This window comes from Callionymus lyra, chromosome 17 (genome assembly GCF_982586985.1).
Source record: "Callionymus lyra chromosome 17, fCalLyr1.hap1.1, whole genome shotgun sequence".
Lineage (NCBI taxonomy): Eukaryota > Metazoa > Chordata > Actinopteri > Syngnathiformes > Callionymidae > Callionymus > Callionymus lyra.
This window is the reverse complement of record NC_141834.1, coordinates 2,216,677-2,234,464: the sequence shown is the minus strand read 5'-3', so window position 1 is coordinate 2,234,464 and position 17,788 is coordinate 2,216,677. Positions and strand designations below refer to the sequence as shown.

The 17,788-nt window shown below is 40.9% G+C and overlaps 1 protein-coding gene across 2 annotated transcripts in view; it reads right to left on the bottom strand.

Annotated features, from left to right (window-relative positions):
• Positions 1 to 17,788, bottom strand: part of bach2b (BACH transcriptional regulator 2b) — a 55,955-nt gene that overhangs the window by 9,850 nt on the left and 28,317 nt on the right. For both annotated transcript variants that reach the window (XM_087812235.1, XM_087812236.1), the window contains 2 exons: positions 13,609 to 13,863; positions 3,366 to 4,841 (listed from right to left, as the gene is read on the bottom strand). In XM_087812235.1, coding sequence (XP_087668361.1) covers positions 3,366 to 4,841; positions 13,609 to 13,863 — 1,731 coding nt within the window. The remainder of the gene's footprint in view (positions 1 to 3,365; positions 4,842 to 13,608; positions 13,864 to 17,788) is intronic.

Sequence of the window (17,788 nt, the reverse complement as noted above, 5' to 3'; positions counted from 1 at the left end):
TCTTATCTCAGGGTCAAGGTGACCCAGAGGCCCAAAAACAAATGTGTTGGGTCAAGGTGAACGACCTCAACCACTGCATATGTATTTCTGGAAGCCAGTTCATCTTGACCAAGAGTCAACACAAGGGATACCTTAAACACATTTGTTCTCAGGCCTTCGGGTCAGCTTGACCCAGAGATAACACAAGGGTTAAACTGTTATACTCCAACCTAAATATACATCGCAATTGTTTATTATCTCTGCAGCTTTAACTTAATACATAGAACAATTTAACGGAGGCTGAATTACGTTTTTTCTTTTCAATATACATATAGCTGATGATAATAAAACTATTATAATGTTGTCCTTTGGCATTTGTCAAACATCAGGGGCCTCATGTACAAAGAAGTTTGTGGATTTTCTACTAAATACGGTCGAACACTCAAATCCGGAAAATGGGGCACGTACAAGCACACAAGTACAAACATTTTTCCTTCATATATCCTAATCAATGTAGAATGAATCGATTCTTGTTGTCCCTTTCCACGTCCTCATTTACATATTCAAACCATATATAAATGAACATGAGTCTCTGATTTTTCTCCCGTGATCAAAAAAAAAAAAAGTGTTTGAATCAGATGCTGATCATTTTGTTCATTATATTATAAAACAAGCTTATAATTAATTTACATTTTTTTTCTGAATTGTGTGAAATAGCGTGTTTAAATATTGTGTATAAAACGATCAATGTTGTCTTAATAAATACAGATCATCAGTTTGGTGAATGGGAACATATTTATAAGTTTGTGAATAATTTAATATACACTCGTGTTACTACAAACACTCGTGTGTATGTGTGTGTGTGTGAGGGTTAATTTTTGATCAATATTGATCACTAATGCTCCTCTGACGTGACTAGTGAAGCTGACATGCAGTAAATAAGGACGTACACCACCTTCAAACTTCGGGAAGTCCAAACTTTTTAACACTCTTTTACTTATTGATGCATATGTACTTTAATGTGGAAAAGTATGTCTGCGCGTTTTTTTAGGCGTACAACCCCTTAGTACATTTTTATAAATACAACTTTATAATAACACGTTTGATATTATTATTTCATCATTAAAAGAAAGAAAATATTTTTTAAAAATGATAATCTTTTGTGGGGGGAATTAAAAATAGTAATTCTATCAAATATGATTATCATATACATAGCAAAGACATATTCCTGTCATTGCTCTATTTATGTATAAAACTAAGACAATGATGAATGGATCTGGTTCATCAGCTGGTAGCGTTGAATAGCTGGAAGATAACCCTGAGTAAGTCAGTGGCAATGTGACAGCATATTGTGCGCAGACGTGTGCTAACAATGGATGGCACACACAAAAAATCACACCCACAAAGAATATGACAAAGGCAACTGAAATGTCTTGTAGTCATTTTTGGGAAGGCTTCCAAGATAATGGCTTGGAGTGGCAAATCAATCCACAATCGCTTGCCGCCCGCTCATCAAAGGCTCATAAATCTGACGGGGATGAGTGTTGTGCGGCGCTCTACAGTGGTAATAATTACACATTAGTGCTGAGCCTCTTTATCTCACAGCTCTGGTGGTGCAGCACAACAGAATTCTTTCCATGGAAAAGCACAATCCTCTCATGTCCCTCCAACCCTTGTAACACACCCCTCGCTCTGTGAATCTGATCACCATGGCAACGTACCACTTTCTCCATCCCTCTCTCTCTCTCTCTCTCTCTCTGATAGTGTGTGCACTTAGTGCAGGAGTCATCTACAGCTCCAAGTGAGCAAATGCACTATCAACAGTCTCTCACAACCAAAAGGTCAAAAGTTCATACTACACACTGACATGATGTCACTGTCCAATGATATTTACAAGACAGCCTCTGACATGTAAAAAGCCCAAAAGCGCCGTAATGTATAATTTATATTTATATTCCTTCCATTCTCAAGCTGATGATTTAGCGTACAGACACGCACATTGTGTGTCAGGTGCATTATACGAGGCTCGCTGCTGATCTCTGCCTAACAAACACCAGTGACAAACATGTCTGCGTCCTGGAGGACGTCTGCTCAGGTGGATTACGGGAGGAAGATTAGAGGATTGGTGATTCATTCTTGTCAGCACTGTCGAGGAGCACTACACTGCACTTCCCATCATGACACCCAAAGAATCCTTTAAGCTTTAGAGCAAACTAGTGCCGTCATTTTGTTGTGTAATTCTACACTAGACCAGCAGCAACTGCATGCATGAGTGTGATACTGTTATGTTGACGATATTTTTACATGTGAAAAAGATTGGAGGTGTTAAAAGATCAATACTCCGAATAAGTGTTGTATGATCTATGCTTAGTCTAAATAATGAATATACTTTTTTTCTTTAGCTTTAACTGAGTCTGACTTAAGTTCCGAGACCCTCCACATTAAACGAATCCGCAAAATTGTTAACGTTACATTTTTTACTTGTCTTAATGTATTAACATTTATTTACCAACATTAATTTCAACTTGCAAACGCAACGTTGCATCTCAGTAATGGTGATGCTCAGGAAAACCAATCACAGCTGTCGATCACTTTTGAAACAGCAACATGGTCGTAGAATTTAAATGCAGCATTTTAGCCATCACTTGATAGAGCAGTTTGTATCAAGGCATCATGGGAGTTCACAGTTTTGTTGGCACTGTAAGTAAGGTATGTGTGGTAATATGCGCCTCCCACTAACTTCTTAGTGTTTATCTGCTGTTTAAATAAATCACCTGTTTGTAACAGTTTGAACAAAGATATCTTTTTCTTTTCCTTAATACAGAATGCCACAGTATATTCAACACATACAATACCGTGGGGAAAAAAAGAATTTACTTTAAACAGAATGGAAAAATATATTTAGGCTGTATAAATCTGTGCTTACCTTATTCTAATCCTTATTTTTCATTAAATACATGCATAATGTGTAAGCACGTGAATGAAAAATATACTGAAACAACCACATCTGGGAGGACATTTCAATTTATTTATGCTAAAATTAAACGTCTTAGTGAATGTTTCATTCCCCTTGTGCCATATAATAACTTACTATACCATTCCTTCGTCGAAATAATAAATTAAATTGCTGTATTCATCCATTTCAGGAAAAAAATTGTTCTATTTGACTCCTGGCAATCCAGTCACATTACATGGCTCTCCAAGAGAGCGTTGACCAGATTAATAACATCAAATCTATGCCCTTCGGTGGAGCTTTAAATCTTGTTCCTGCTTCATCTACGTGATGATTTAACGACTGCTAATGCAGACCCCGAGAGCAGGCTTCTGTGGTGTAATTAGTGATGCTGGAGTGGAGTGTTGCGCGTGGAGAAATGTTCTACACTCACCTCTGGGCCTCGCTCCTGTACATTGCATGACTCACTGTCTCCCTCGGAGAAGGAGCCTGACTCATCGCTGGAGTTGGTGCCATACGATTGCTCACATTTGATCTTGGGTCGCACCTGGTTAAAAAGTGAATCCCCCCCCACACTCTGCTCATGCTGGTCCGCATTGAGGCGGGCCACATTTGAGCATGGTGAGGAAGAGAACTCAAACTGAGGCAGGCTGCAAGGAGAGCCTCCACTGCCGTCCTCGGCATAGGAGTACGAAGAGCAGGAACTGGAAGTCCTAGTACGTGTCTCACAGGGGGACGAGCGTGGGCACACTTTTATTGGCACTGGGCAGCTGGTGTTAGGCCGTGGCCGGCACAGGATTTGGGGCTCTGCTGACGGTGTGCTGGGAGAAAAGGACTGGGATGTAGGGAGGGACTGACTCGCTCCGGCCCACGTGCCCTTTGGCATGTGCTCAGAGAGCTCCATTTCCAAAGAGTTCCCACCAGGGTAGGAATGTGCTGGATTCCCCAGACGATTGCAAGCCCCTGAGGAAAATATGACACTACGGCGGTCTAGCTCAACATCTTGTTTGCAGAGTCCATCACAGGAGGCAGACTTAAGGGACAACCCTGCAGGGAAACCGTCCATATCCTTTTGGGACAGTTCGCCAGTGAAAGGCCTTAAGTCTTTTTTATGATTTCCCTGAGAGTTCCCTTTCTCCTGGGGGCAGAACAGTCTATTCACAAAAAGCTGCTGTGATGTGTTGGGCAAGGTGGGGTGATCTGCCTCTTTCTTGAAGAAGGCTCGGAGGCAGGGTGGGGACTTGGTTTTCTTATTTCTCTCCACAGAGGCAGGGCTATCCATCTCCATTGCTATCACACAATCTTTATCTCGGATGTCCTGGTCGTCCCCGGAAAGACACAAACTAATGGTCTCTTCTTCTGCCTGGGGTTCAACCTTGATCTGTGTCAAACACGGCACTGCCCCACTAACACTGCTCTCCTTTAATGTGCTTGGAAAACCTGAGGTACTGGTGTGTGAAGATGCGTCATTGTGCTTGTTGCAAGCCAACTGGTATTTCCTGTACTTGGGGCATCTGGGCAAGTCTGAGGATCTGTGACGATCAAAGTCCAGCCGACCATCTGCAAAGTTACTCGGAATGGCCATTGCAAGACGATCTTCATCAGGCCGTAGAAATGAGGAGAGGGCGTCAGCACAGAGTCGGGTCCTGGGAGAGGTGGGCATCTCGACCTCAGACTGCATGCTCTCGTCATCTGAGTGGTTTGCCTCTGCAGCAACCTTGTGGCACTGCAGCAGTCCGTCCTCCTCACTCCGCAGCTGAGCTTCTAGAAAACGAAAGCACGAGTCCTCCAGGTTGTGCATGCGCAGAAATTCGGCACAGCGGATGACTTCCTGGATGTTTTCTCTGCTGAGTAACAGCTTAGCCGTGTAGGCAAACTGCAACAATGGCGCGAATCCCCTGGCAGTGACCTGCAAAGGAAATTGCCAGAGTTACAATCAGCACAACTTTTGTTTGCAGCACTTGGAGTGTGTTGAGACAACCTGACAGCTCAAACAACCATAAAAAAACACTGTAAAGGCACAGCTGGCCTTTTCAGAGTCAGCACTTAACATTGATTCTGTAAAAGGTGATACATTGTGGCAAAGCTGTCTCTTCTTTATCGCATCTGGATTGAACTACAAAGTACTGTGACAGAAGTACAGTATTAACACAGCATCAGGGCTATAATGGAGCAGTTTTTACCCAGATTTAGCAACAGTAAATACACAAGTGTGAGATCATAATCACTCAAGCCAGTGTTGTTCAACAAACGCGCCACACAGGGCACGGCTCTGACACTGCGCCACTCTGTGTCAGCGGCCTATGTCCCCGGGTCAATTGCCTGTAAAGCCTAATGGTTTGTAGAGTTGTGGCTTATCCCGGTTGTAGGCATGTGGTGCAGGATGATGGAGGGTAGCTTTCCACCCAGACTTAATGCCAGATAATTAGGTAAACTCCTGAGCCTGTGGAGTCCACCGTGCTGTCAGTACAAACAGCTCGACTCTTCATAGTGTTTATCAGTGACCAACTGTCTTATTCAAATTTTCATGCACTTAACTGCGAGGCTTAAGTTCTTAAACAACAGCATCTCTTCAAAAAGCTGACTTATAGGTTTGGAAAAATGTCATGAATTTCTGATAAGCTTTCTGCTGGTTGACTTGCTGTTGCTTTTTTGGGAAACAGCTAACAGGCAAATATTTTAAATTCATACAGAATGACATTACCCCAGTAACAATGTGACATCCATCATCCATTAACTCTTTGAGGCACACCGCTGTACGTGCCTCACATACTACAAATGCACACACACTCTTGAAGCTTTGCACATAAGGTAAGGTAAGGTAAGGTAAAACTTTATTGATCCCTCAGGACATCAGTCGTTTAGGAGGAAGCTGCTGACTCTATAAATGTGTGTGTGTGGGGGGGGGGTTGTGTTTGGTCTTGGTGTGCTGTGTGAAAATGACAGAGAGCGGGAAGTATAAGAGATCAACTTCCACCTACCCCAACAACATCACCGATAGATATTGCTGGTTACATTTTTCACAAGGTCAACGTTAGGCCATGGTTTACTTTCATTTTTGTTGTATTGGTGTCTTAAGAAATAGAGACTAACTCAGGCCAAACCAAAAACCTTTTAATTTTCTCACAAACCATTAGACATAAGACAAAGGCAACCATAAGTGAATCTTCAGGAGCTCAAAAGCTTTGGATTCATACAATTCAAGTCACAAAGAAAGTATTTTATGATACATACAAAAAGTCTACTGTACTTGTGTTTAACACCCGCTAGTCTCTGGGAATGGCCCTAGAATTAATTTTAATTTAATACACATTACCCACATGAGCAGATCTACTGCTATACTTCAAAAGGATAGTCCAGCTTGCTGATAAAACAGAGCTGCAGGAGCAAAAGTGCTGAGCGTATAGCAGGGATCTATTTTCAGCTGGTATCAGCAGCTGCTGCCTGCAGGAGTGAATCTTTATGTGTGCCCAGCACCATATGTGATTACTCCGCTGTTACTCCCAGCACAGCAGCCCGATGACGGTAAGAGGGGGAGTGGTCACTGATAATATAGAGGTGTTTGTTATCGTTGAGGATGTCAGAGATGAACAACCACTCATTTATACACGAAGGTTACAAGCTAATAGGGACATGCCAACAGATAACAATGACAACTGAAGCTATTTCACATTTCTATTAGCTGGAGAACTCCAGGATCACAACAACAGAACTGCTGAGTAACCTTGGTAGTCTGGTTGAGAAACAACATGAGCGTGAGTCACTGCTCTGGAGGAAGCAGACACTTTAGTGTACACTGGAAAGACTATATACACTTGACTCTATATCCAGAGACACTGGGGTTTCAAACTCAATCACACAAGGGGCAAGAACATTTGAGGTCAGTGGTCGAATAAAATGTATATTTATCAGAATCAGAAATCCTTTATTTGTCCCGCGAGGGGAAATTCAGTTTAAACAACAGCAAGCGCAATACCTCAATTAAAAAAAATAAAAGACACCCAGAAATAGAATAATAAAATGAAAAGAAAGATCTAAATAGAATAGAATAAAAAATCTGCCCTATATTATATATACACTATCGTATTTACAAAAATAACAAGAAGAAAATAACAAGAAGAAAAGGTGCTGTTAATTATTTATCTTGCTGTGTTCTTATTGTGGAGTCTGATGGCAGCAGGGAGGAAGGACCTGCGGTACCTCTCCCTCACACACCGGGGATGAAGCATCCTATCACTGATGGAGCTCCTCAATGCCCTCAGTGTGTGCTGGAGAGGGTGAGATAAGTTCTTCCTCATGGAGGCCAGCTTTCTCTGTATCCTCCTCCCAGACACTTCCTCCACAGGATCCAGGGGGCGCCCTAGGACGTAACCGGCCTTCTTAATAATGCTGTCCAGTTTAGCCCTATCCTTTGCTGTCATGCTGCTCCCCCAGCAGACCACACCGTTGAAGATGGCAGAGGCCACTACTGAGTCATAGAATGACTTCAGGAGTGGCCCCCGGACACCAAACGACCTCAACCTCCGGAGCAGGTAGAGTCTACTCCAGTCTATAAAGAGCAGCAGTGTTATCCACCCAGTCCAAGCGGTTGTTGAGGTGAACACCCAGGAACTTGTAAGACGTGACAATCTCAATGTCCTGTCCCCGGATGTTCAGTGGTGAGGGGGAGATGGAGGGACACCGCCGGAAATCCACAATCAACTCCTTAGTTTTGCTGGAGTTGATCTGGAGGTGGTTTCCAGGCACCAGTCAACAAAGTCCTGGACAAGTCCCTTATCTGTCTGATATTGTCTTAATTATCTCTGTGTTTTTCTTCCTTTACTTGACATTAACAGAAATGCACTCATTCATCATCAAATTTTCTGTTATTGGAAGCTTTTGAATAATTACTGACAACAATAATCTAATTTTCTTATTCTAAACATGTTAGCTATAAAGGTCACAAAATCAACATGAACAATAATGAGCTAACCACCCGGTGGACCACGTTAAATGATGTGGCAGGCCAGATTTGGACCCCATGACTTGAGTTTAACACATGTGGTAACCCTAACCCAAGACAATTGAAGAAAAATAATAAACATCGAATGCTTAAAAAAGGTTTGGGGCAGTAAAATGTTATTATCAATAAACATTAACCATATCAGCTCTTTATTTAAACTCTAGATATATTTCTGATCATTGAATCTGTCAAAACAAATTTGCCTTTGGTTGTACCAGACAATGAAATGAACAGGAAATGGAAGACGAAAATATGGGGTAATCCTTTTTTAAATTACTGTATATCATAAAAGCTTTTCAACTTGCACGCTGGTGTGTTTGCATTTAGAAAAAGTTATCAATTTCAGACAGAGTTAATTTAAATTTTAGCCAAACACTAATCAGGTATTACCAAACAACCTGCGACCTCATTAAGTCTGCATATAGCTTGGTGTGAGGTGAGGAAAGTTTCAGTGACAGCAGAGGCTCAGACGGTCACCAAGCCGAGCTGTGGGTAAGTAGACCTCCCCCTGACTGCGGATTAAATCAGATAGTGTACATCCTAATCCGCTCGCACTGCAGCTTACAGTCCAGACCAGACACTGAAGAGGACATGACCCTAACTCAGCAAGTCAAAAAAAGTATCTTGTTGTTGTTGTTTCAGACCCAATAATCTATCTTGCCATTCGGACTATTATTAGATTAAGGAGGTTAAATACATGGGACACAAACACAGAGCTTCTCCGGGTATCTGCTGCTCACACAGACGGACGCTACATCTCCTCCGGCGGCTTACAGGACGAGGCGTGGCCTTGTGTTGATAGAAAAAGAGACCCCCTGCTGGAACATGGGGGGCAGGGATAAGACCCAGCTCTAACTCTCCTTTATTCTCTGCATCATTCTAGTCCCCATTTTTAAAGTGGACAAGGGTCCACGACTCCCGCCATCTGTCTTACAGATGTTTAATGTTGTCCTATATTTAAATCCAGAAAAAACGTAATTTCTAGGTTAACCTGTATAGGCGGGCCCAACTCCATCCACCTTTATAAAGTTAAAGCACAAACACTAAAGAGATGTACGTCTGTCATCGCCATTCAGAACTATATTAACTAAATATTGATCTTCCTCCAGCTTTACATCCCCAAACCTTTACAATATTGATGCTGCTTACAGCACCTGGACCGTGGGCCAGAGAGGACATTAATTTAATTTATGCTGTATGTCTTAATGCATGCATATTTTACAATAAAATAACTTGACTTGACTCACATGTATGAACTGTGAGAATCTTCGTTTTATTAACATTGATCAAACCAAACTTCGAAGTTTCTCAGTTTTACCTAATCATTGACAATTAAGACCAGCAAACTATTTGATTTTTGATTGGCCATTTGCAGTGAAAGTGTTTGCACCTGAGATGTCTCTGCACTGAAACTCTAAACCGTAAAAAAATTAAAATAATTATTTCTTTGCCCCTTAAAATTAATTGAAAAAAAACATTGTATATTTTCATGGTCTAATAACACTGTGTGAATATTTGTTACACACAGCTTCTCCTTTTTCCTTTTCTTGTGGTCTTTGTTTAACTTTTCCCTGTATAATTTTTTGTCCCTATTTGTCCTGATGGACTCTCAATATCATCATTCGATGTTGTCTATTACTTAATATTCCAGCCCTGGTTTATGTAGCTATGTCTCTACTCGGAATAAGATTGTATTGTATTGTTGCTTTGATAAGACGTCTAATAACTATTGCTAGTGTTCTCACTCTCAAAGTCATAAGAATAAACAGAGCATTTTTCCATTGCTGGAAAACCGAAATGCATAATGTTGAAACTCAATTCATTATTATTTTAGTTTTATATTTTAATAGCAGAAGATAAACGTTGAAAAAGGTAATTATATACTATATATATATATATATATATATATATATATATATATATATATATATATATATATATATATATATATATATTTTTTTTAAGGTGAGCAAGTCATAAATTAAATAATAATAATAATCATACAGCATAAAAAAAACCATGGTCATTTTTAAGATCAAGGGATTCAGAATGAGTTATTCCTTTGCTAAACTTGGTAAACACTTTTTGCGTGTTGCTGCATTGAGTGATGAACACAGACCCTAACTGACATATATGAATATAAAAAACAAAAGGTTCAGATAATAATAATAATGACCATTTTGAAATGCAACATAAAAATAAATAAAAAGATGTATTTATCTTGCATAAAGTAGCCGTGATGTCACCATGTTGGACAGTCATGTCAGAGAACTTCACATCTAAGTGCTTCTTTGTTTGAAATGCCATTTGCTTGAACAGGAAGTGATTTTATTTCAAGTATGAGAGTAGGATTTGATCCCTGCAGCCAACAGGGGGGGACCTGTTTCGGACAAAGCTCCTCTGCAGGACATCAATTACCTCATAGAGGAGAAGTGGATGATTTCACCGAGCTGCGTCAGTGCCGGCTCCTCCAGAGGCGCTGAGGCCATAACAAAGCGGTGGGGGAGGAGGGCTTCATCCGTAAACCCTCCCTCTTCTGTCAGAGGCAGCTTTTGTCACAACAATCTCATCCTTGACTGCAGCAAGACTCACCAGGCTCACTCAAGTAGAACTAACCTAGACCTTGTTCCATCATCATCAGACACGGGCCTTCAGACACGAGGCAGTGACGCATCAGCATTAGCTTCGTTCACTGACCCTGAAGCAGCCCATGACAGGAGACCTTAAAATCACCTTCAAGCGGCAATCTAGTCTTAACCATTAAAAGGTAACATTAAAACAGACTCCTTTGATTCATGTGTTCCTGAATCTGCAAGTAGAAAACTGCATCTTAATCATCTTCTAATGTTCATACAGCTAACTGTTCGAAAATACAAAAATGAATTAAGCAAATCAACTCTACAAGTTCATGTGCGTGAGACCGCAATGCAGGTTTTTTTCTAGTCGCTAAGTGAATTGTAGCTTTTGTGTAACACTGAGGACACTTTTCAGGAAAATAATGACCTATTGCGACAACACATTATCAGTAGTGTAAAACTAACCCGTCTCAAGGCGGTCTAAACGCAGCTCACGTTCCCTATTAGTGGGTGAACAATCCAACGCTTGGCTGCTTCACAATGATAGGAAGAGCTGACATCGAAGAATCAAAAAGTGACGTCGCTATGAACGCTTGGCCGCCACAAGCCAGTTAATCCTGTGGTAAATTTTACATTTCACCTACTGCTTAAAACCCAAAATTCAATAGGATCATGAGGCCGCGATTTCACAGTCTGTATTCATACTGAAAATCAAGATCAAGTAAGCAATTGCCCTTCCAGTTCACTTGGTTATCTTTTGGATCAGCTTGGAAGTAAACACTCAAGTGTCAACAGATCCATTTCATGAAGGAGATCAACAATAAACCAATACTCTATCGGATTAAATCAATCGTGCATAATATTAGTGGCTGTTGATAGGACCGTTAGCTATGATGCCAAGCACAATGCAAGCATTATAAGCAAAGCAGAAGTAACAACTTCTTCCCTGAATGACACATCTGTAGGTCTTTCATTGTGATCCACAGCTGGAAAAAAATCTATACACGACATCCTGAGGAGTTGACAGAAGCTAACAAAGGCATATTGCAAGGTAGCAGTAGTCTAGGTGTACGCATAGATACAGTAGCTTTATAGAAATAATAACTACCTAAGTAATGGACTAAATACACTTCACCCTGATTGCTCCTGATGGTGAACTTGGCGCAAGTGTGCATGCCTACTCCCATCAGTATGTGTGAATGGTTGAATTTCCCCTTGCGGGACTAATAAGGGATTCTAAATATAATTTGCTCTTGATGTAAGAAATACATTTCTTATGAGCTGACTTTGAATTTCCTAGAAATATTCACGTCTTCGAACTGAGCAGAAATGGAAGTGTTGTGAAGCAACAGCTCAAGCTGTAGTCCTTTGATTCAGCAGCAATAATAAAGACCGGGTGTTTATCTCATATGAGACAACAGGATGATGTTATTTTCAATGAGCCCGTCTTGACAGCTGTTATTTTATTAATGTGGAATTGGAGGCATCAGAGAGGAGGTGCTGCACAGGGGGACATGTCCCACTTTCGATTCAGCACATGTATGTGCATGTGTGGGCGTACATCAATGCGTCAGACGGGAACTTTCATCCTATAGCGGTGTAAAGTGGCGGCTGCGAGGTGAGCAGGAGTGAGGGGTGTTGTTCCAGCTGTGGAGGTGCCATTAGACTCACACTGAGAGGTACGTGCTGCTGGCAGGTGTTAATTGGCAATCACAGCCACGACTCGCAATCATGCTCCTTCTCACACCTTTTCACTTACAGTGATCTAACAAGAAAAGATTGTGATTCAGATCTAAGTGCTGCTAATGAATACAGCAGATCAAGTGGTGGTTCAAGATTTTTTCAACCAATGTAACAAGGTCAGACTTGGGGGCTTGGCTCATTGCTACAGGTTTGACTGACGCTGAGCTTAACCTTATTTATACGACCTCTTTTATTCATGTGTTCCTTTTAGTTCAACAACTATTCGGCACATTTACTTTCCTTCTATTTAACAATCATTATCCACACTTGTGTTAAAGTTTTAAATTATGTATATATTTTTTGTTTAGATCTTTAAGGAAATATAATAAATCTATGACTGCTGATTTGAGAAGACTTTTAGTATAGGTGTAGCGACATGTACCTGTACAAAGCACAGCCCAGGGGCAAATTATGTCATTTATAATTTGTTATTGATCTGCAGCGAAAATTCTGACCCGCTCTAGTATGAGAACTAACATTTCCCCGATCCCTAAAACTCTGCATTGGCTGCCAGTTTCTTTCAGGATCAATTTTAAAATGTTGGTTCTTATTTTCAGAGCTATTCATGGTCAAGGCTCCACCTTACATCAATGATCTGATCCAGACTTACACCCCAGCTCGGGCTCTGAGGTCTGTGGATCATAATCTGCTGATGCACACGCATCCGGACCAGAGGAGGGAAATCCTTCCAGGCGATTGCTCATTAGCTTTGGAACGATCTTCCTCTCTCTGGGTTTGATGGATCTACTGACTCCTTCAAGAAGTATCTCAAGTTTGTGTTGGCTTTTTCTTAATTTTCTTGGGGGTGCAGTGTTTGTCTCCATGTTGTCTTGTCCTATTAAAACATATATTTTAACTGCGGATTGTTTTTAATTGTTTAAGCGCTTTGTGACACTGGTCTGAGAAAGGCGCTTTACCAATAATAATTACTTACTTATTAACTTACGTGTGTCTGACAGCTAACTAACTTTATTTTGTACTATTTTATTGTCATTTGTATTACTAGTTCAACATCTAAATGCTTTTTTGAGGACACAATTTCGTCCTTGTATCCCCCTTATTTGATGTACTTTTTTTATTTGTATCAACTACTGCCAGTTTATCATGTTCTCTTTTTATTTCCCTACTTGATTAGGTTTTATTTAATCTAGGTTCTGTTCTCATCACGAGTCCCTCACAACGGTCAGAGTATAAAATGGCCCCAAAGGTAATTCAATTGGCCAGCCCTTCTCTAGTCATTCTTTTTTTTAAAGAGTGTAAGTCCTACTTCTTTAGTTTGAATGTCAGCAGCCACTTCAAGTCCTGTAACAAAAAAGTTACAGCTTCAGCAAAGTAATAGTTGACGGTGGACGTACCTCTTCGGGAAGGCTGACCACCAGACCATTCTCCGCTTGGCCGACCAACACCTGGAGGAAGTACTCACTGCAGGCAGCCAGAACAGACCGGTGCCCACGGAACTCTTTGCCCTCCACCAGGACGGTCACATCGCACAGGATATCCTGCTTCCGCTGGTCGTTGAGGCAGAGAAGGATATTGGTACAATGAACCGTCGACTCATACACGTACATTGGGGCTTCAGGCTTCTCATCCACGGACATTCCGCTCACGCCCTGGAAATAGAAGCAAAACATAGGGGGGTCAGCTTTCAGCCCAGCCCAATGGACACATACCGGAGGGCTGACATAAGCCCCGGTCGGTTGCTGCTGTCGTATCCATGATGCAACACAAGCTTACTCAGTCTGGGCTAAAAGCACAACGTCATGTTGATGAAGACACCTATTTTCAACACACTTACTCACTATTTTGCTTTCTTTCTACAAGTCATCCAAGAAAACTTAAATCATTGGTATGTTTTATGTGTCATGTACCGTGACAAACAAATGAAAATCAAGTCTTCGTTGGATATTTGATATGAGTAAAAATATCCTCAAGTATTGTGGTGTCACAGAGTGTGAGGTCAATGTTCCAGGGTTAAACAGTCTGGTTAGAAGATTTAGAGACTTGCAACATGTTATTTTCACCAAGAATGCCTCAGTCTGGTTGATGTGGAAGACACAAATGTAGCACAAAGCAGTGTAAGCATATTCACACACACTCACACACATCCACACACCACAAACTAGCAGGTTGTGGCAAGATTCAGATTAGAACTGCTGATGAACAAGAAAAATGAAAAAACAACAATTCTTCTTTCACTTGCGGGGTCATTTGTCGACAGCTGCTTTTTTAATCGACTGCTGCTGCCAAACTGCTAAAATTCCTATGTTGATCAAACGCACAGCGTGGTGGAGATGAGATCACTGAAGTGACGGTCGGCTGAGTTGCCAATCTGAGGTTGATGCAGGCTAATGTGGCTGCAGCTCTGTCCGCTCAAAGGCTACACTGCAGTGGCACGGGTTAGATCTGACTGCTATTATATGAAATAACTAGTGATGTGAAGAGATTAAATAATTGAGACATCTAATCAATTGATGCACGTTTCTTGTTTAAATAAATGCTGAGACAATCCCTCAATTTCAGTTTAAATGTATTATTGTGACAAAACAAGATATGCTAAATTGTTGAGGTGCCGTCAGTGTTCTTTTCAAGGATCTGATGAATGAATAATATGGTGCTAGATAACTCACATATAACACAATAACACAATAATTAGCGGTGCAACACATGCTTGTTGTGGCAAAGAGACAATCGATGAAAATGGTGAGTCGTAACAAATTGATCCGATCCAACAGAGACAGCAATCTGGCACAGAGGAACAGCTCGTAACATCAACACAGCAGAAGTGTAGAGGCAGCAGCTACTTATTTTAAACCAGCAGAAATGAATGAAATTTACGAGCCAAAGACAGATTGAAAACTAGTCTGAGGCAGTATGTTGCATCACAGTGAATAATAGATGAGCTAACAACTGTGATAGAAATAGAAGCTGAAGAAATCATTGTGACTTGAGTTTCATTTAATTCCAGATGTGGTCATGTTGCCTCTGATTTTGATCTCATGTGAATCTGATTCTGATTCCACTCGCTGAGGAGTGTTTCAGAAATTGATGACTTTGATTTCCGTTCGAGTGTATTCGTGTTTCCTGTGAGGGTTGGTCATCATCAGTGATATGCCTTGTCACCAAACCTGTTTTTGCTTTTCATGGACAGGATCTCAAGGTGCCCTTTTAAGTTTTGTGGCCAGACTTCATCACTGTTCTTTGCTGCTGATGTGATCCTGTTGGCCTTATCAGCTTGTGACCTCCACTGGATAGATTCACTAACCTGTGTGAAGCGACTGGAATAAGAATCAGAACCTCTAAATTGATCTGCTCAGGAGGAAAAGGATTGATGATTTCCATCTCCAGGCCTGAAACAAGTCCTTCCCCTAGGTGGGGATGTTAACATATCTTGGAGTCTTGTTTACACATGATGAGACAATGGTGCAACAGGTCAATAGAAGAATCTGATGGCACCATTTTACAGAAAAGGATGAAGTTACTCAATAAGCAACATATAGTAGATGAAAAAATAAAGGTAAGTCTGACAAGTGTGATGATTTGGTGTATATCATCACCTAATAATCACATGTATGTACTACAAAGTTTATGATACTGCTATAGAAGCACGATGGAGAATACAGAACGTTTGTGTCAATCTCTTCTAAGGATTCACAGATTATGGTGATAATAATTGATTATGTGAAAGCTTACAGACTTATGATGACTTAAAATACAGTTTATTAAAAAACAAGTACACCTACAGGGATAATGATGAAGACTTCCACGTGTTAATATGAAACGACTGGTCAACAAGATCAAATGCTTGTAATGACTTTGGTAATCATGGGTTGATAATTGGTGCACTATGATGATTTTAATCGCACACGCATAAACAAAAAACACTGCTGACATCGTTGCTTCCATCTTTATGATTTATTATGACCCCCAGAAGAGGATTTGGTGAAGGCAGCAGGTGAACCTTCTCATGATGCTGATTTTAATCTTCAGATGCCTAAAATAACTCTTGAGGTTCTAATATTACATCCAAAACTTTGTCTGGTGATGGCAAGTTTTGTACTGTAAAAGGTCGCAATTGTCACCAACGCTCCTAAACAAAACGCAGTGGAATCACAGTCTTGCTACATTTAGCCTTGGCTGACTCCAGGATGTACAGCGTACCTATGGAAACTCACAAGGCCGTCACCCCAAACGCATCTGCCTGATTTCAGCGTTGACAAAGGTTTTCTCAGAAAGATCACAGGAAATGTGTTAACATCCGTGAAAGACGCCTTGGACTAACCTCAGCACTGAGAAGATAAACAACCCCACACAAGGTCATGGGGTTGTTGTTATTGATCCTGTGATAATAGATGCAGGAGTGTACGTCATGCTGCCGGTGCTGACTGGGCTAGCTTCTACACATGGACACCAAATAAGAATGAGGCTCTTTGTTTGAAAACTAAACATCCACGACTGTGCAGTATCAGTTCTCACACAGGTCAGGTTATGGTGTTTCAAGTTATGTGGTTGCCGGAGGTTCAAGGTAAAAGTGGTCATGGAGCTGGTTCAGGTTAGCTAAAGTCAAGACCAGCCGGATCAAATTTTCCCCACGACTGGAGAAGATCAATAATGTCTCTCCTGCTTCCATCAGGGAAGTGAAAAAAAAACCCGGCTGCATTAATAATCCCACCAGAATGCTGATGTGGAGATTGTGTGACTCGAGGAGGATGGCAATCTGGAGTCTGACCAAGTGTGACTGCGTCAGCAGTCATCAAGTCAAGTGTGGTCATGTTTGTAAAAATGACCATTCTGCAAAATGAAAGCGAGTACGAGTCAGGAATCTGCTGGTATATGGGAACCGGACTTGCTCATTCTTTGGAGCTGCAGACAAGGATGGGCGGTTTGTTGGTGGCAGCTCAGTATTAGGTCACTGTGTGGCTATGAACCCCTGCTGTGATCATATTTTTATAAAAGTCACGCAATTAACAAAACATTGTCTGATGAACTAGTCTACACAAGTTGAATGTTGAATAAATACTCATTAGTCAAGACAATACATGAAGACGAGAGTTAAGAAAGACCTACATTCTTAGAGATTTGGATTCATTTACTGAATGTATGCATATGTATGGCCCATTTAGCAGAATGACTATAATGTTCTGGGTGAACATTTAAGATGTAGGTGCATTCAGTATGAATGTGTATTTGTGCACATGGCTGCAATAACTGTAGAGCCACGGTGAAAGACACCTTTGTTGGTTTCTTGTAAGCTTCCTAAGTAAGTAATAACAACTTGCACTTGTGTTCAACTTTAGAGAGAGTCCTCCACACATGTGCAAGTTGTGTTGCCATCTTAATGAATGCAAACTGAGGAAGTGTCCCAACATCAGTGGTTCTGTGTGGTAGTGGAGTGGCTTGTAATGCAAAATATAGCGTTTATAGTTAAACTGAAAATCCATATCAGCAGCAATAATTACCTGTTTTTGTATTCAACACACATTAACATTAATAACTTACATTGCTCAAAAAGTGATACATGTACCCTAAATGTTGTTT